The sequence below is a fragment of the Heterodontus francisci genome, chromosome 3 (genome assembly GCF_036365525.1).
Source record: "Heterodontus francisci isolate sHetFra1 chromosome 3, sHetFra1.hap1, whole genome shotgun sequence".
Taxonomy (NCBI): domain Eukaryota; kingdom Metazoa; phylum Chordata; class Chondrichthyes; order Heterodontiformes; family Heterodontidae; genus Heterodontus; species Heterodontus francisci.
In genome coordinates, this window is record NC_090373.1 from 128,687,410 (window position 1) to 128,708,076 (window position 20,667).

The 20,667-nt window shown below is 38.1% G+C and overlaps 1 protein-coding gene across 1 annotated transcript; it reads left to right on the forward strand.

Moving 5' to 3' along the window:
- The first annotated feature begins 9,104 nt into the window (after window positions 1–9,104).
- Window positions 9,105–18,804, forward strand: prdm13 (PR domain containing 13). Its single transcript, XM_068028580.1, has 4 exons — window positions 9,105–9,245; window positions 11,300–11,431; window positions 11,547–11,667; window positions 17,324–18,804. Exons 1-4 carry the CDS (start codon window positions 9,105–9,107, stop codon window positions 18,802–18,804), a joined length of 1,875 nt encoding a protein of 624 aa, XP_067884681.1.
- The last annotated feature ends 1,863 nt before the right edge of the window (window positions 18,805–20,667 follow it).

Consider the following 20,667-nt stretch of genomic DNA (forward strand, 5'->3'; position numbering starts at 1 on the left):
TTAATAATGATCCATTACGCTTCTTGATTGCGCTAATTCATGGGGGGATTTTATGTTGGGGTTTATGCTAATGAATTTGAGCGGTAACTTGAACCAAAACCAATGCAGTGTTTCGCACATTTCGGATGCATTTCGCCAATTGCAGCCCAAGCGGAAACTCCGCACCAGTGGTGTAAACAGGGTCACTGATGGGCCAAAGTCATCGCCAGACTCCGCTCTTAAATATCACCGCATCTGGCGGTTTCAGATCCATAATGCAGATCTCAAACCTTGGTGTCCGTCTTCCCGAAGGGCAACATTTTACTAGGAGAAATTGCTACTGATATTTGACATCACTGCTCCATCCGTTGCCCTTTCTGGGGTAAAGTAGAAAATAATTTCACTGTCTCTAAGGTTTACTTAGTTTTATATGTGCGTTCCAATGATACGACCAAAGGAATCCCCATCAGATCAAATTTTGGAGCTGCCGGTGTGAATGGGATTTCCAAACCTGAAGCAGGTTTGAGAGTTTGCGATAGCCACCGAGTTCATTGATGGAGTGTGAATGCGCTCTTAAATCAGTTACAATTCATAACGCAGTAGAGAGGGAGAGAGAGGATGAAATCTCACTTCACAAATCCAGTTGATTTCCTTTATCTTTCATGTTTTATATTAATGTACTTGCTCTATTGACATCCTGTACTTAATCACCATATTCAGCATGAAAACAATGTTTTACAACCTTTACAATACCGCTTACACGTGCTTTTGTCTCTGTGCACTGTTATTATAATTTTAAGAAATAATGTTTGGTTTATGAAGGCAGGTAATCCAAAGGGTGAAAATTCAGGGAGTAGTTTCACCCTTTTTAGGAAAGTAGTTGTTTGAATGCTGGGGTCTTGCTCAATTCCCGGGGTCCTGTGGCCCATGAAGTACCATTTGGAGAGGGAAATCTCTCCTTCATGGGCTCCTGATCACTAAAAAAACTGACATTAATACTAAAATCTTACAACAATTTCTGCTCAGACTATTATTTAATTCTATATACAACGGCCGAGTAGTTTGAACAGAAAACAAACTCCCCGTATACTTTCCCTTAAGTCATTTTTACTTTTTTTTAAATCTCCCAAATATTATACTAATGAACACATTTGCAAATACAGTGACAGGCACTGGGCTTTGCATTGCCCAGGGAGTCTGGGCTCCCGGTGGAAATTAATTGATCAGTCACTGGGCCTGAAATAGAGGAACTCAAACTAGACGAACCCGATTGCTGCCTTGGTGACACTTCAGATTGTCCCTGTTCACTAAAGTGAAGGTCACGTCTGACCCGGAGTGAAATTCTCACTTTTAGAATGGATTATAATTTGCCCATTATTAACCTCAACAAGCAATAAACATTTTATCGCCATTTTGCGAACGTCTTTTTAATCTGTTTTTGAAGAGGTTGAACTGGTCAGAGGATTGGTAAAACATGGGCGACTATCATTCTCTGCCACCATTCTAAAAGCGCCCGACTTTGAGTTGCGGTCGTCCGACCCCAGCCCTGGCCCCGACTCCCGACCCATCCTTCCCCGACCGACTTCCCCGAGGACGCCCTGGAGTTCCCGGACCTGGACGACACGCCGCTCCCCCTGAGCATCCAGCCTCCTTGGCTTGGCTCCTGGCCTCCCCGCATCTACTTATTCGCTAAGATTCGCGGCCCATATAAAATCTCCGGAACCTTATTTTACCCCATGTACGTTTACACTTTAATTTTCATATACATTATATATGAACAAAATACAGGTAAAACAATGTTCATAAACATAATCGACTACAAGATCTTCAATCTGAATGATAAGGAAAGGAACTCTGGAAATAAATTGATCTAACTAAAGGTTTTATAAACTTTCTTTTGTGGTTACTCAGAAAGGACTTAAACAACAATGTTGTGCCCGACACCGAGGAGATAAAACTGGATCTACTTTGCTCCAGCAACCCAACTTACTGGGTCACAGAAATGTGGCTATTTAAATGTGTACATCGTCATCGTGTTACTTAACCGCTGGATCCATTCTCCACTTAACTGTATTCGTAAGTTTATTTCAAGAATTACTCAGAAAACAATGGTGTGACAGTAAATAATTCACGATCTTCATTCAGTTTCCCATGCAACAAGCAAAAATACCATTTTACTTATGTAAAGCCGTAATGAGATGAACACGATTAATAGAACTACAATTATATTTTTCCCCGCACGCAGTTCGACACCATGTAAGTTTTATAATATAACACAACTAAGAATTTACCATCAACATATAGAAACGCGGAGGCCTTTGTATGTAATGGATAAGGAAGAGATGAAAATCAGTGCTTCTGATATGATGAAATTGCAAAATAATGCAAAATATAATGTATAATCTGCACCAAATTGCTGAAATGTATATATTGTAGAAGTTCAAATCAACTATTATAATAGATTTCTAGTAATGCACAAAATAGCATCTCTAGCTATGTAATTAAATAAGATAAAATGCAAACAAAACCCGCCAAATAAAATCATAGCTGATCTGCGCCTAATTCTGATTCAAGCATGGCATTCTGAAGTACCAAACCACTTCCCATTCACTCATATTGTATAAAATTCCTGATCCAAGCATAATTGTTAAATACAAAATCCTTATCCAAGCATAAAATTTCCTCCAATTATCCTGGTTATCCAATTAATAGGTTATGCTCAGCGCATTGAAAATGTTCAATTCGCCGCCAAATATTACTCGCAGCCAGCAGGACATTTCAGAAATGTAATTCCGTCCGTGTAAAATGTAGTTTTTTTTTTGTTAAGCGATTTGTTGTTTTTCTTTGGGTTAAATTGTTGAATTGATTATTAAAATAACGGTGGTACAAAGCTTTGACAACTCCCTATTTTCTGTCTGCAGTTTATGGAAATTCTGGCCCAAGCATAACATTTCTTGGCACACTAGTTATGCCTTTATTAGGATTCAATTGTAGTGTATGAAGAATAGTGTAGTCCTGTAGTCATGCATATGCAATAATTACATATATATCCATATAATCATACATGAACTCCCTGCGTGTATTCTGAATATATTAATGGAGACTAGCCCTGATTGCAACGCTGACAAGGCTAATATTGTCAATTATCTTTAAAACACATTGAAGTTATCTTAATTAATTAGTTAATTAGTTGATAACTATGTTTTAATACACAATGCAAAATCCATTGTACTTGCAATCTACACCAATTTATAGTTGTCATCAATACATGAGAAATAACTATTTAAATCTGATTCTTTTCATAGTTCCTGACAAGAAATTGACATGACTGTCTCGGCGTGCCTCGATCAGGCACGCCTGGGTCATTTGCTTTCCCTCTCTTTTGAAATCGATGCATTTTCATATGGCATGGATGAATCCGAATGCGGGGACCAATTGTTCAAATACTTGGATCAATACCTAACAGAACATGCATCTCTAACCAACCATGGGTTCATGAAATTCACAAGTCCAGTACATTAGTAGTGCCCACTAATATTATGTCTTCAATTGAATGACAACGCTGTTTGAAATAGGGATGGGGTGGGGGGTGCGGAGTAGTGAGGGTAGCGTAGGGGTGGGGTTTGGGGGTGGGGGAGCGGGCAGGGGAATCAGATAGGTGCGAAACTTCCCCGAATGTTGCTATCCAGTTTGTGAACACATGAGATGGTTAAAGAAACCGCCGAACCGGATCACATAATTGCTTAAAATAAGGGTAAATAAAAAATGTATATAATTACCCTGATGCATTTTAGGGACGCGCGACTATATTTCAAAACATTTTCATATTGTAATTATTATAGATCAAATAAAGTTATTGGCCAATGCTGACATCTGATTATACAATGTGGTCTCAGCACACATATAGAATAGAAATCTGTGTCAAACTTTGCAGTTTTTCAAGTTGCTTTCTGGCAGAATTAGCAAGACCCATTTACGGTGCTTACATGTCATTCAAGTTGCAGGGCATAATTAGGTTTGTTTATTGGGCTACAGCGTACTCACATTTAAAAGGCTGCGGTTCCTTTTGTTCGCTTCTCAGACATGTGCTACTCAAAGCAAGGCTCCGAAAGCAAGTCGTTCTGTTCTGAGCAGTTTTCCCAACTCTGTAAACTTTGTAAATGGCAATAACATCAAATAACGTAATTCATGTCTCCATCCAGTTGGTTCATTTAAAAACTACACCAATTAACATTTCGAACGGAAACTGAATAAAGTTCTTCATTTTTCAACCGTCCCTTCAAACCATTTGGAGCAAATTTGTTAAATCTCCATATAATTTTAGAGAAAGGCTTCTGTACACATGGATTAATTTGGCAGTATCTTAAGACGACTATATTGAAATAATTATGTACTTTTCGCGTGCAATTTTGGCTATATAGAGTTACAATGGGAACAAGAAAACGCTATTTCTTTTATTGAAAATGTAGTTTTATTTTAGATTTTTTCATAGAGTTGAAAAACAGCCTAGGTACGCCAACAAATAAGCCTTAGACTGGATTGTAAGCAGCTATGTTATTCAGAAGGATGGCTGGAAATTGGCTGGTTACTGATCTTGTCGTGTTATACAATGAAACCTGAGAATTTCTGTCACTCTGTGCATATGGTCCCGAGTGCTTTAATCCCAATTAGGGGCGGCTGACACACGGTCCTATTCATAGGGCTCAGGCTCTGAATTCATTTGCCTAGAAATGAACTTCATAAATAGAGTCTCTCCTAAATGTGCCCAACAGCAAGGAAAATCGAATTGAGTGGAGAATTCATTCTAATGCGATCGAGTGAGAAAAGGTATGAATTTATAAGGTACACCGAAACATTTCAATTCAGCCACAAGTCTCTGGCCTTTTATCTTCACTACGTCAACCGAAAACGAAGTAAAAGTTAGAGAATTCTGTTAAAAAGACAGTTGACTTCTTGCATACTGAAATCGTAGCTTAAAGATATCTTCAACCTTAGGTAGGGGTTGTAAAATCTTAATTTTAGATCCACTTAGCTTGCATAGGACGAATAAGTACAGCCCATACTTGTTTACTTTAACAGACGTGAAATGTTATATTGATTATAGTGTCTAAATTGTAAGTAGGTCATATGGCGGGATCCGCAAATAAATGTAGTTTTGACATAAGCTTAATAAATGTCAGGCAATCACCTAAGTGTGCTGTTGTTTCGGTCAACTCATATTACTCTGCTGCATTTAGTATAAAATAAAAACAAAACACAAACTCTAACATCCGTTCATGGTGGATATTTCTCCTCTAGCTTTACATTAGGCTACAATGGGGAGACATTTCCCATATATTTGATATTCTTTCTCGCTTCTTACCATATTGAATACCTTTGTAGGTTACGGCAATTCCCTTCGATCAAAAATACAGTAATAGTAGTCTGTGAAATCAAAAATACCTAATGTTTAATATGATTAATAAACAACCTTAAAACCTTTCAAAACTGAGGAGTCGGACAGAACCAAAAATTTCAGAAGGGTCAATTTAAGAAATATTCCCTTATGCACAGGAGTTTGCAAGAACTTCTGATTTATTCCACTGTTTGCCTATAATTAAGTTGGCTCTATATACAGGCATTCACGCTGGTTTGAATGTAATGTTGAACCTTCTCTAGCCAGAAGCATTTTGATGTGTTGAATGGAGCTCCCTGGTGGGACATTGGCCCAGGCTGCTGTGGCTCTGGACGTCTGTTGTTCTGCAACATTCATGGCTGATTATCGGGCAACCTGTTAAATCAAAAAGAACATTATGCCAAAAATGTTACTTGATGGCAATGACAGTTCAACGGCACGCGCAAAAGAGCTCAAGCTGATACAGGATCTCTTATCAAACTATATTTTATGTACACCCGATCATCTTTCGTTGATGCTTGCAAAATATTGTTTTGTCGCCAGTTAAAAGTCTGTGACAGCAAGCCCTGGAATGTTTTGATGATCTCCCAGTCCACAACATTGTCCTGGAATAAAGCTGAAACCATGTAATTAATGTGTCCTTTTATAAGACACAATACAGTCGTTCAAGCTATTTAATTTCATTTAATTTTCCATCCCATTTGCTTCGAACACTGCTTTTACTTTTAACACCCTAGCTTTCATTCTGGCTCCTGCTCCAGTGGACACATTAGATTGGTTTCACCCTTGCTTTTTTATTTTTTTTTCAAGGAGAGATATAAAAGAAAACGTGTTTCTTCCCTCTCCTCTGGCCAATTTATTTCACTTGGAATAGTGCATCTTTGAGCCACAGTGGAAAAATATGCCGGGCTGGTGTGAATGATTTCAGAGCAGGGCTTTTTATTTTTGTGGCTGGGAACCAGTCACAATTGGCGTACATTAATAAATAACTTTCCTCCCAGTCAGATTTTACATGGTCCTATTGATAAAATTGTTCGCGTGTCGTTCACGCTTTGAGATCATTAAATAAAGTATGGAAAGGCTCCACAAATGAAGCAGTGGGGTACCTTGCAGTCCAAAGCCATCTACCTCTGCTTGGCCAATTTAACTTGGTGTCATCCTAAAGTCGCCAGGCCAGAGGTTACAGGGACATGTTCATGGCTTAAATTTATTGCCCCGAACTTCTTGTTTCTTTTTTCCGCCATTCAGAGAAATACCAATGAAGACTTATCAAAGAGGTCAGACCCTGCTTTTTTTTAAAATCCCTGCTCCACACAGCCAGAACAGAGCCAAATGTTATAATTCGATATTTTAAATAAACATAATTATATAACAATAAATACATTATATAAAAGAAACGAAGAACTGCTTTCAAAAAATAATTTGTATTAATGTAGATATATGCAATCGTATGTGATTTCCATTAATTTTTTCGATACTGGCGAAATCTTCAGAAATATAGACGTCATACCTTTCTGTATCATATGTATTGATGTACCCTTGATAATTACATATATATGATTTAACCATGGCTGGAAGAAATCTATACTGATAATCAAGCGCCTGTTGATTCTGTCAAACTAATATCCTCTTTATAATCGACGACAAATACGATTATAGCTGTTTACAAATCCCTTTGTAAAATAACATACCCGAAGAATTTTTTTTGTTGCAGCAGGCAGGATAGTCTCTACATGGTCTCCCCCTGATTTCACAGTTTCACAAAGGATTGTTGACCGTTCTGGTATTACTTCACAATAAAATACATGCACCTAGTGGCAACATTTGGAAACATTACAATATAAAATTAACAATTTTAATATTAATAATATTACTATTTAAACTTATCAAATTTTCTGCACTCTAATTGCATGATCAAGAACTGGGTATTCAGCACAGATCATTTACATTTTTACCAAATGTATGAAATAAACTATTTTTCGATTTAACTATTTTATATAATAGGTTTAAATTTACTTACAGCTACTGGGCTACCTGAATGGTATCGAGTAAATCAAAGGATCACTACCAATGCCTTTCAGTGCTGTTGAATCGCAATCCACCTTAAAGTTATTGTTACAATTTAATATATTTTCTCACTAATGTACCTTTGACACGATATTAAATGCTGGCCTTAAAACAATAAAAAGCTTACCTGATTTACATAAAATATAACGAACACATCCTTAATTTAAAAAGTTGGGATTATTTGAATTGCAACACAGCTAATTCTATGGGTATTGCTCATGACTACAAATAGGAAAAGGAGCGTGTATCTTAGTTTGAAATAGAAATACGGTAATGTTTAATACACGTTCCAAATGATAGAAACTCTTTTATCTTCAGTAGAAGGATTAACAGCTAAACGATTTATTTCACTTTAGTAAACGTTTAACTCCCTGGCGATCAAAGGACGAGAATCTTTCCATTGACCTCAAGCTATCTTTTTTAACCTCCAAGTGGAAAACAGATGCAAAATATTTAAAATAAGGGCATTTTATTTCACGTGTAAAATGGTTAGATTCGAAACAATTCATACCCTAAGAGATATGTAATAACTACAATCGCCCAAAAAACGTTGTGGAAAAAGATCTGTTTTTTTAAAAATAGTTTTTCAGAAGTATAAGATATTACCTAGAGATTTCCAATTTTGAAGGAGTGCGGTGTTTTATTAAAACGAAGAGCGGTTGAAATCCGAGCTATTGCATTTGTCTTTCTAGGAAAACTGAACAAGGAAAGCTGAATCGACGCTGTCGCTGTTTGTTTTAAGAACGTGGACCAGTCTGAACTTCCCACAGTCCCAAAATAGTCTTTGAAATAGCCCAATATTGTCAAAGGTTACATGGAATAACTGGGTTAAAATAATTTTCTCAATTGTATGGACCGGGGTTCAACGGAAGAGCTGGACAAATGTAGATGGTGGTTATCTTGAGACGGTAGCGACTTTTCTTCTGGTGTTTTACCATCAAGTACCTGCCCTGTTTCTATGCGGCACACGCCGAATCAATAGAAGTTAACAAGTCCTCCAAACATTCCTGCTCTCTTTGTTTAACTGAGATCCACTGCGCTGAGAAAATAAAAAAAAACCGAGGGGGAGAGAAAAATCTTTGAAGTATATTTAACCTGAAAAGAATCAGCCAAGTAGACTTAACTTTAGTCACTTATTTTCCCAAAGTTTTGTTGGTTGCAATAAAAGAAGGCAAAATTTATGGAGAAATTATACAGTGAATTTGTCACTTAAAATATCGTAACTGTCTGCTGGACAATAACACAAGCTGACGATTAATGGTCCCGCCAGACCTTTGATTCACAATCGCCTTTTTTGCGCCCTTGACAAATTGGATTTTAGGAATGGGAAGGTCGCCTGGGCCATTGTTCCTGGCCATTTCGAGCACTTTATTATTCAGTTGGGTAGGGAAAGTCTCCATGTGTGTCTCTCTGACCCTCTTGGCTGTAGCTCGCAGCTGTGATCGCACCAAAACTCTCTCACCAAACTGAGGCACTCTGTGCGCTCTGCTCAAACGCAACGTTCCCCCCTTTGGATAGAAAAAGCGCAGCGCACGGACTCCATCGCGTCATTTTGCAGGCGGAGACCAGTCTGTGCCCATCTCTCTCTCTCATCTGTCTCATCTCGCCATCAATCCATCCCTTTTCCTTCGATCCTTCTTTCCCCCCCTGCATCCCCGGAGCCATGCAAACCCCCCGGAGCTCGGCGATCACCGTGACCGCGGAAAGCATCATCCCAGCCGGGCTGCGCTTGGGTCCCGTGCAGGGCATTTTTAGGCTGGGAAAATATATGTCCGATCGCAAGGAATATTGCAACAAGAAAAAGGTAACAGTTTTCGTTGCATTGCCACAAATATTTGAAATGCAATTTTCCTTTCGCTTTATAATTTCTCTGGACTGGGGGAGAGAGAACTCAGTAGCTTCGTAGCAGCTACGAAAAATAATCAGAGTTTATTTTTCTCACACAAAACCAAGCAAAACAATATCCCAAGTCAATTCTTTATGAAAAAAACAAATACGTAACCTTTGAGTTCTGCGGGTACTGCTTTAAGTTGTCTAATGCCATGGATCCAAATTCATCGCTTGCTTGCTAATTGTTAGTTAATTGTATTTTCCTGCAAATTACCATACTGTGTTAACTTCTGTTAAAGTTATTGACAGGCCGCTTTAATTGGATCTAATTTCTGCTCTCGTGTGCGGCTAAAGGGTTCAATTTTATGGTCTGCAATTAACCGTACGGGTAGACGTCAATTAATTTATTATTTTACTCTTGTCGAAATCCATAATCAAGATCGAAAATGTTTATTGTAAATGATTTATTATTTATCTTCGTGGCTGGAATTTTAGTAGCTACGTCGCAAAGTTAATCATATGTCCTTGATTATCCAGGTCTTTTTATACCTTGAAAAAAAATAATCTAATGTTAAGTAATTGGATCATTTTAGTTTACACACATGGCAATGAAATTTAGAAGAACAGTTGTTATTAACTAGACACTGCTTGCTCCATAAAGCCGTAGTTAGTTATCTTTGGCTGAACTGCATTGCAAAGCACAATCAATCGAAATTGATGCAGCTCAGTTACTGATATTATATATGTATATATATATATAGATGAGTAATACACACAGAATCATGCAGACAGAGGAAGTTATTCAGGTTTGATTGTTTCCAGTGTCCAATGCCCACATATTGCCATGGGCTTCCTTAAACAGGTGCAGATGCCGTATCGTATGTCAAGGTTTTAATCTGTTAACCCCCTTTTAAACGGTCTGACAAACTATGTTATTTATTTCTCGTTTCTTTCGATTTTGTTTCCTCCGAAGAACCGTTTTGCCTAATTATAGCCAACTTTTCCCACTCTAAATGGCCCCACATACTCCACCTAATCCCAATATTTTATAGCGAATAATTAAACATCTGCTAGTTGGACTTCTCTGTTTGTACGTCAGGATATTAGCGAAAATAATTTAAATACATGAAAGGTGTAATATAAGTGAGGAGATAAGCACGGATGCACCTCGCAATTCAATTATAAACATCGGTCAACTGCCAACAGTGAACAGGTGTCACTAAAACATGCGGTGATGGAAGTTATTTCTGCACTACAGCGTGATATAAATACATTTGAAGGTTTCAATCAAGTTAGCATGAACTTGCTTTTGTAAAACTCAACTATTGAAGCTCGAATTTGTAATTGACTACTTAGCGATGAACAAGGCAGCTTTTTCCATTTGTGTTCTTCCGTGGATAATTTTAATTCATAATCATTTATACTGAATTCTAAATACCTACATATGCTGAATTTTAATAGAACCGAAGATGCTGGAGAAGCATCTGACTATAACAAATAAACAGTGCGAATTCTTCTTATTTCCTGCGACGTTAAACAAACTGTAACTATTTGTGTGTTAGATGCAACTTTTCTAATATTGTTTTGGCTTAAGCAAGGCTATATATCCCTAGCTTTCCCCCAGTCTTTATAATTTTTAACTAGTTTAGGGTCAGGTGACCATAGGTATCTTCAAATCACATTTCCTTTAACATACCATTCCTGCCTGGAGTCTTCACTCGACGATTTTAAATATAATTTTCAGCTATCTAAAGAACCTTGCATATAAATGATTGCTAAACCAAAAATATAATTATAAATCAGACGTTTTGGAAAATGATGTGTATAATACACTTTAATTTGAGTTTTAATCATGTGTTTATGTGGAGCTTTTGAATATGACTTTAAATGACGTGAGGCGGTTTGCGTATGTTGCGAATAGACGAACAAAGTGAAAGAAGTGCATGCGAATTAAAAGATCTTTGTAGGGATAATGCAGGAATCTTAGAATTTCCTTTCCTAAACTGTGGTGCTGGGGATGTATTACAGGTACGCTTTGTCAGAGGAGATCTGGTTGATGAAGCTGGCGACTCCGGCCCGGAGTGGATAGAGTTAATCCGAGCTGCCAGACACATACAAGAGCAGAATCTGGAAGCGATCACTGACCTTCCAGGGGGACAGGTACATCATATTACATTTCTGGCATAGTTATGGATTTTATCAATCCAACAAAGAATACCTCAAAAGATTAAATCACATATAATCCTTAGATTTGTGCATCTGTTCCCTTCCACAGATCTTTTACAGAACACTGAGGGATATCCAGCCCGGGGAGGAGTTAGCAGCCTGGTACTCCAGCGCTCTGGCTCAGTGGTTCAATATACCAATCACAGCCACACCGACACACGATGAGAAAGGTAGGGGCAATCAACTCAGTCTCACTGGATAAGAGTAATGGGGGTGGCTTAAAATATCTTTCGTTTGAAAAGTATGCATTTAATTAAACAACATTTCTAGGTAGCTCAGTAAAAAGGTTTTTCGTGGAGATGTTTATGCGCATATAAGAGTAATTGCGGATATACAAATTACTGCATGCATAGAAAGTATATACACCGAATGCATGTAACTACAATGTGCCTGTGAACCTGGATATAATTTATGTGTAAACGTACATGGGCGTCCCATCAGCATTTATTTACACCCAGGTTTGTTACAGCACTTCAGCTGTGTGCGGGGATGTACCGAAACGCATATGATTAAGAAATATTGAATTTTACCTTAACTCATAACAAAATATATTATTTGCATAAAGTTACCTCAGATGGACAATTTTCTTTGTATCCCCAATCCTAAAATTGTTGGGATAATTGTAATCAACCAGGGACTAATGCAAATATACAATGTGTGACCTTAATGTTTTCAGTGGGTACGCAAGATATGTTTCAACGGAATAGCCACGTTCTACCTAAACAGGAAACAAAATTCCAAAAAAAACCCAATTTTTTGGGGGGGGGGGGGTGGGGAATTCGTCACCTGTTTTCAGTTTAGATGCAATCATAGCATCCATCCTTTTGGCTGTACGAAGTGAACGTGCCCCCAAAGCCACATTCCATGTGCACATAGCAGAAACTGTTTGGTAAAATGGCTCGCAGTCTCTGCCTGGCCGAATTTAACTCCTGCAATTTTGATAGGCGAAGGAATGTGTGATGAAATTGAATATTTTATATTGATTGCAATAGGTTGTCAATAGAATTAGGAGGCAAATTAATTTTTTTGCCGGACTGCAAGCAGCAGTAAATTACAGATATTTACTTATTTTATGCTTCTGTTGCTATACGGGAATCAATATGGTGGCACAATGTGTTCAAGGAAATAATTTGAATTCGGTAAATACTTGGGATAATCCAACGTTCCTTCATTAAACAGCACAGTTAACTTGCATCTGCAATAATTGGATTTTCGATAGTACTTTGCTTCTTTGTAGGTTCCAATTCTTTCAGCCTCACCCCTTAGATCCGAGATTTTAATCTGTATCACTGCGTAGCGGTGTTGCGAATCATGGAAGTTTCTCTGCCATCTTCAGAAACAATTCGTAGGCATGCTGGCATAGTCTTGATATCAGTCATCCGAGGACCTACACTGAGGAGATAATCCTTGGTTCTATTGACCTTAAAGTACAAGGAGGAAATATATTGGAATCGCCTCCTAGTTAGCTGCTCAGGACTGAATTTAGGAATACGATTGAAAATTTTGACATTAAAAATCAAGATAATGTATCATGTTTGACGTATTACTTCAATCGGATGGAATTCTAATAATCTGTAGAGGTATGGGGAAACGAGTACTCAGGAGTTCAATGTTTGATGGACTTAACAAAACTTGACAAAGGCTCATTAGAGAAAAGCATCCCTGAAATTGCTACCAGCTCACCATTCTATCACGCACATTTCTTTTAAGATAAGTTTGTGTTTACTGATCGCATGCATAAATCACTGATTTTTGTATCGAAAATATTGAAATGCATGCATCCATATAGCAATAACAAATATCCACGTTTTTATAAATTTAACACCATCATCCATGTTTGCATGATTGCAGTTTACTTCCGTACATATGTAAGCCATATTTTAGTAATAAGGTAAGATTAAAGTGACAATAAAATGGAATATACAGTATGTCCGTTTTGATGAACTTTGGAATTTTTGTTGTTGGCTATTTTGATTCATGTTTATTAATCTGTTTAAATTTTAGCCATGCTTGGTAGAGGAATAATTGTTCAAAACTTGTAGTGTTTTTGTGATTGAACCGTTCAAAAGTGGATTTGTTGACATTCTATTATTTTGCGTTTAAGGTAGATTGTAATGCAATCGACTACTGCAAGAGAATTAGGAGGCAACTATTTACACCAGATTCCAGGGGGAAAACGGAGAGGAAAATTGGCTCCAAACTGTGCACGGATACAATATTGTATTCCTAAAAGGATTAATAACGAGAGATCCAGTAGTGAATTCAGCTATTGAATCTCATTTTTCAAAGGAGTGGAGTACTGGTGGTCTCAGATGGTGGAGGGGACTGCTATTTTCCCTTCGTTTTGTGGTATCATGCTTCACAGAATCACAGAATTGTTACTGCACAGAAGCAGGTCATTCGGCCCATCGTGACTGTGCTGGCTCTCCGAAAAGTAGTTGACCTCGTGCCGCTCCCTGCCTTCTCCCCCTAGTCCTCTTTTTCAGATAACAATCCAATTCCTTCTTGAAAGCCTCAATTGAACCTACCTCCACCACACTCTCAGGCAGTGCATTCCAGACCTTAACCACTGGCTGCCTGAAAAAGATTTTCCTCATGTCGCTATTGCTTCATTTGGCAATTACCTTAAATCTGTGCCCTCTCGTTCTCAATCCCTCCACCAATGGGAACAGTTTTTTCCCTGTCCAGACTCTGTGCAGACCCCTCATGATTTTGAACACCTCTGTCAAATCACCTCTCAGCCTTCTCTTCTCCAAGGCAAACAGTCCCAAATTCTTCAATCTATCCACCTCGCCGAAGGTCCTCATCCCTGGAACCATTTTTGTGAACCTTTTCTGCACTCTCCTCAATGCCTTCACATCTTTCCTACAGTGTGGTGCCCAGACACAATATTCCAGTTGAGGCTGAACTCGTGTGTTCTATACAGGTTTAACATAAGAACTTACTCTTTGTATTACTCTTTGCATTCAATGCCCCTAATAATGAAGCCTAGGATACTGTATGCTTTATTAACCGCTCTCTCAATCTGTCCTGCCACCGTCAATAATGTATACACATATATACCCGGGTTCCTCTGCTCCTGCATCTCCTTTAGAATTGCACCCTTTATTTTATATTGTCTCTTCTGTAGTCTTCTGTTTTCTCTAAGTTGTAGCTAAAGTGCAAAGTAAGTCGTTTCTTCAGCCACAGTAGCTCACAGCTCCTTAGCAATTTAAAGTAAGGTTTGCAGACACTCCCAAAAATCAACAAACAGTATGCAGACCCTCTGCTTGAGGCTTCCAGTCTGTCCCTGCAAAGACCACCTACTATAATGCAGCATGGATAGATTGTGCATGAGAGACCCTGAATAATAGTACACAAAATACAGAACATAGCCGAACAACTGCTATTTTCCCTTCGTTTTGTGGTATCATGCAATCACTTGACGACAAATAGTTCAACGTGTTGTAAAGGGGATAAGTGTTTAGCTATATTATGTACAGTTATACATTTCAATAAGCGTTAACCAAGCAGGTGTAGTTAAAACAATCCAGCATGACCCATGCCAGTGAAATGTTCGTAGATATTTTGGATAATATTTATAGGCCTGTGGTGATATTGAAGTCATAAATATATAGATATATACAATCAGCTGTTTTCTTTAATGACTTGGTTCCATCACTTCCTCCTAAATCATTTCACTTTCAGCGTGGTGCTACAACACTCAGATCCTTGCTGATTTTGAATTCAGGTGATTGAATTGAAATATCAAATAGATTACTGGATCAGGCACTGTACATCCTGAATCATATGCCTGCACCTGGAATTTATGTTCCTTAACATTAGTTGTTTTGCAGTTCAAATTGTGTGAACAATACAGTGAACATTTCTGAATCGATTGGCTTCCTTACAATTTAAAATATGTTTGGCACTATCCTACCTGACTGATTTGCATTCTTTCACAATAGTCAACGTGTAAAAAATGATGTTAGACCCAATAATGTGTTTAAACAAGTAAATCATTGTTAAAAGTTGTTTTATAATATAAACCCTCAGTGTTTTAGCGCCGATCTCACGGGATTTCCTATTCGCACTATATATTTGTTTAGGATACAAAACACTTTACACAACGGTCAGATAAGCTGCAGATCATGTTCTCTAAAGCTTCACATATGTTTAAGTAATACATCATCTGTGTAAACCTAACAGTTCGTAATCGTTTTTTAAATGCAGTTTACTTGAAACACTGAGGATCATATGTTAATTGCCATACTGGTAGGAGTTTGGAATTAGGTATTAGAAATGGAAACAACCTAAAGTTCCCATTATATTTTTAATTGATTAGGCGCTTTATACTTGTAAATAAATACTTGGCCTTCTGGTGTGATTTCGATATAACAAGCAATATAATCAATTTCAAGATACCGAATGAAATAATATCAGGAATCTTAACTACAAACAGCAAGAACAATTTATCCAGAAGAATGAAAGGTGTCTAATGTGCACTTTTGCTAATTGTGCTCCATGAGGTTGAATCAGAACAAAATTATCAGTAAATTAAGCAGATTAAATGCATTTAATCCCCATTAATTTTCAGCAAATAACCGGAGGACTAATATATTCTGATCCTTTAGAGATTTTTGCAATTGAAAGGCCCCGGAACAAGTTTGATTTAATTATTCCAACTCTTCACGATAATCTACATTGTTAAGGCCAATGCGGAAAACGGTCAATTTAATTTTAATTATACATGCAATATTGTTTTGCGGGCTATAAAATAAAATTGATATTAGCATGAATGTAGGAATAGACGAGGAGCAAAATATAATGGTTAATCGTACGGAACAACATTAGTCAGGGAAAATATGTTTTCGAAAAGGAAAGGAAGAGAAAGCAAAGAAACTGGAGGGGGAAATAAACGAAGAGGAGGCAAAGCTAAACAAAAAGACTGAAAGAAAGGAAGAAAGAAAAATTAACGTAAATAAATTGAAACATTGAAGAAATGCATTTACACGTTTATAAAAGGAGACCAAAAAAATCAGATAAAAAGGAAAGATAAAGGTTAAAAAATGATTGCCAAAGATGCAATTGTAAAATGAACAGTTTGATGCCATCCTTTCGTTGCAGCATCTACAAATGAGGGCACCTCAAGGAACTGTTACTCTTAAAATAGCAACGTTAATATCCTAGGCATTGTTCTGATTTTAATGCGAAGCTTATGATATATAGATTGTTCTTTGGCCAGTTTGTTCAAGTCCTTGCCATACGCCTCCTTTCTTCAGCATCAACAGATGGGCCAACTGCATTGTTTCAAGCGCCCCATGATTTCAAGGAACAGCTGTTATCACCTCCAAGGCCTGTAAAGGCCAAACATTAACTGTCTAGATTGTATATGTCTGGCCAGGCTTGCGTTTCCTCCTTGGAGAACAGAATAATTAAGTAACAGGACTAAGAATTACATATAAATTATTTGACCAAATGATTTGCCTCATTGACTTCCTTTGACAATTATTATCATTTAATTTGTAAAGTTGTCGGTTTGGGTCGCAGAAACTGGGCTGGCGAAGTGGGAGAGTATTCTAAAACGGTGACAGTGTATCATCATTGTCCCATCATAAAAGGATCATTTTAATCAGTACATGACTTGTTAGCAATCTATAGCTTTTTTCTTCGTTCATGGGATGTGGGCGCTGCTGCATCCATAACTGCTGAAATGTGGGTAATAATTTGAAACGCTGTCACCTATTTATATTATTCAGTAGCCTTTGGGCATAATTCTAGTTATTTATGTGGAAATTTTGATAACTTTACCCCAAAACTTAATCATCTTCTCGCTCTTTGCTTTAGGGGAGGAGCGGTATATTTGTTGGTACTGCTGGAGAACATTCAAATATCCGAACACTTTAATCGCTCATATCCACTTCCACTGTGCTCTGAGCAACGGCAGGGGTTTCATCAACAGCGATCAATGCAGAATTTCGGAGACTTTCACCAAATCTCCGAAGGTAGCCGACATATCTAGTTCATCAACACCTCTGAGGAATGGCCATCAAATCTCCTCTGGCTCCACAGAGGGGGTTAAACGATCAGCGTCGCCAGTTTTGGCCAAAATGGTTATCAACAAGAAAATGGTGGGACATGAGGATGAGCAGGACAGGGCCTTGGACATGAGCGTTAATTCAGCCAGAAGCCATGGACCTCTGACGACGATCAGTGGGACCTCTTCAATTGTCAATGCGATGGGCTTTCATCCCGGGATTAGATCCGCTTTTAAACCTACGGGATTATCAAAGTTAATATCGTCTGATCCAAGCGGAGACAGCAGTACGAAAACAAACGGATTGGGTTTCAATAAACTTTTAAGCAGTATGAAATCACCACGTTCTACCAGTGAGAGCACAGGGGGAAATCACTCTGCCAAATGTGTCCATTCCATAGAGCCCTCACTCCCTGCACTGCCATGCAGCAATACCACCAGAGGCTTTCCTTTATTTCCGAATTTTGAAGAGACGTCTGCATTCAAACATGTCGAAAGGGGCCTTCACGCCAGTTTGTCTCCTAACCGTTACACTCCGCTTCCAACGGGCGTTCATTTTGAGCGGTTCTCCATTCCGCCATTTGAAGGAGTTAAACCTTTCTCCGGGGAATGCAACATTCCCATAATGCCCTTAACAGTTTATAATGGTGAACTTCTCTACAGCCCTCCCTATTACCCCTTAAAATTCCACTTCAGTAACTTAATCAAATACCCAGAATCTGTCACCTACTTTGGAGCTCCATCTCTCAACCCAGAACTTGGTTCCATCACCAATATTGACAGAGAGATTGCCATGCACACCCAACAACTATCGACTATTGCTGCAGAAAAGAGTCGATCCAGATTGGAGTGCATGTCGAGCGCCACCACATCCAGCGGCAAGCCCAAAAAAGGCCACCTCTGCTTGTACTGCGGGAAACTCTACTCCCGGAAATACGGACTGAAAATACACATGCGGACACATACAGGGTACAAACCTTTAAAATGCAAAGTCTGCCTTCGACCCTTTGGAGATCCCAGCAACCTAAACAAACATATCCGTTTGCACGCGGAGGGTAACACGCCTTACAGGTGTGAATTCTGTGGCAAGGTACTTGTGCGTCGCAGAGACCTGGAGAGGCACGTTAAATCGAGACACCCAGGGCAAAGTGTGCACAAAACAGAGAGCAAAACGGAAACTTCCTTCGACAAGACTGAGCAGAAAAGTGACCATAGTAACGAGAGCGACGTGGACGTCTGTTTTACAGATGATCAGAGCGATCAAGATTCAGGAAAGAACAACGATCAATGAATAGCTTTGAAGAACTGACGCGAATAAACACCGAATTGCCAAAAACGAAAATGCTTGAAGCATCTAAAAATGCCTGCTTATTTTGTACATAAGATGATAGGAATTGTGCCTTTCGGTGACTGTTTTCGTAAAGGGTATTTATTAGGGCTGAGCAATATTCATAGTTCCGGCTAATGCAATTTATGAATGCCAAGTGATGGCCGTTTAATAAATTAGTATGAAATTACAAATGAGCTCAAAGCGTCTGTAAAAAAAACTGAACAAATTGAATAACACGAACGTGATTAAAACAAATCATCAATGCACTTCCTTTCAGTTTTTAGCCGTCGATGTAATATTGTCATAACGTAAACATTAATATCACCGACACATTTCAATAAATGGAATGACCCTCATCTGGAAATCATGATGATTAATAAGTCGACAGGTCCAGAGTGAATATCAATCATTTAAGCAAATGTGTGAAGGTCAACTTACTTTATTATCAGACAAAGCTAAAAGTGACCTATGATGTAGAGCTGGGAGCAATTATTCAATTTTGTGTGAACTCGCGTCTTTAAAGGGACAAGCATTTAAAGCACTATAAGACGCGCGCAAAACATGACAGAGGGACCTTTGTTGATAGATCAGTAGTTAAACTATTTAAAATAGGGCATCCTTGATTGTTTTGATCATCTTTATGTACCTATGTTTTCTGGAAACATATTAGGAGCATGAATCTGAAAGTACGTGATAATGCTATATATAATTTCAAAGAAAATATAATTTTTTGTGAAGTAGAACAATATGTTGTGTATTTTGGTTTTTATATTGAATGATGTACAGTGCACTTGATATTCGCCTTTTCGTTGCAATGCATTGTGCGAGAATTTTCGAATAAACTTACTTAAAATTTTGAAGATTTGTTTGGGTCAATCTTGCTTATGGGTGGGTTTGTTCAAATTTTCTGTTGTATGGTTTTAAAACCTAAAATAAGCTCAATGAGTTCGAAATAGCATTTGGAAATATTTTCGGATATTATCAATTTTCTGGGCATAATTAAACAAAATCGTTTCCCCTTTCATGTGTTTCAGTTTTCTAAGCTCATGTTAAAGCTATAACACACACCATAAGTAACTCTCCTGCCAAACAGGACCGGGGTGTCGGAAGTGTGACAACAGTGACAGATTCGTGTATAAATTAATGCTGCAATTAAGAATGTCGCCATTGAAATTTGTTTTGGTTAGATAATAATTTTACATTGCAAGTATAACCATTAAACGAATTATTTTGCCGGTTGATCAAAAAAAAAAATTCAAAGGGGACAGACTTCAACATTGGATTACTGATACCGTGGACCAACCATTGCGTTTCCGTTTAGTTTCGAATTTCTTTCTTTTTTTAAAAAACCCTTCATAATAATAAAAACAAACTTTTTGAAAAACATAAAATGTTACTGAATTTGTACAACAAGCAAGTGTTTTAACATTTGGAGTATGGAACACTATGTGTATATTTACAATCATATGATGGGATAACAATTTCACCAGAGAATGTGTTAAATAGTCTGACCAATTGGTCCCACTACACCATAAATGTTAACTAATTAACGGCCCACAGATACTGGCTGATATGCTGTGCGTTTCCAGCAATTTTTTGTTCTTGTTTAGATTACCAGCGTCTGCAGTTGTTTTATTTTAAGCGTTCAAGAGTTGCAGTTTTATCTACAGCTTCTGGTCCTCATTAATATTCAATACTAGAATTTGTCAGATGTCATGTGCTCCGTCACTCGGCGGGTTTTCGCGGGTTGGATTCTATGTGTTACAAGAGGGAGCGAGAATAGTTTGGATGGCTGGTCAGAACGCCTCCATGGGAATAAAGCGC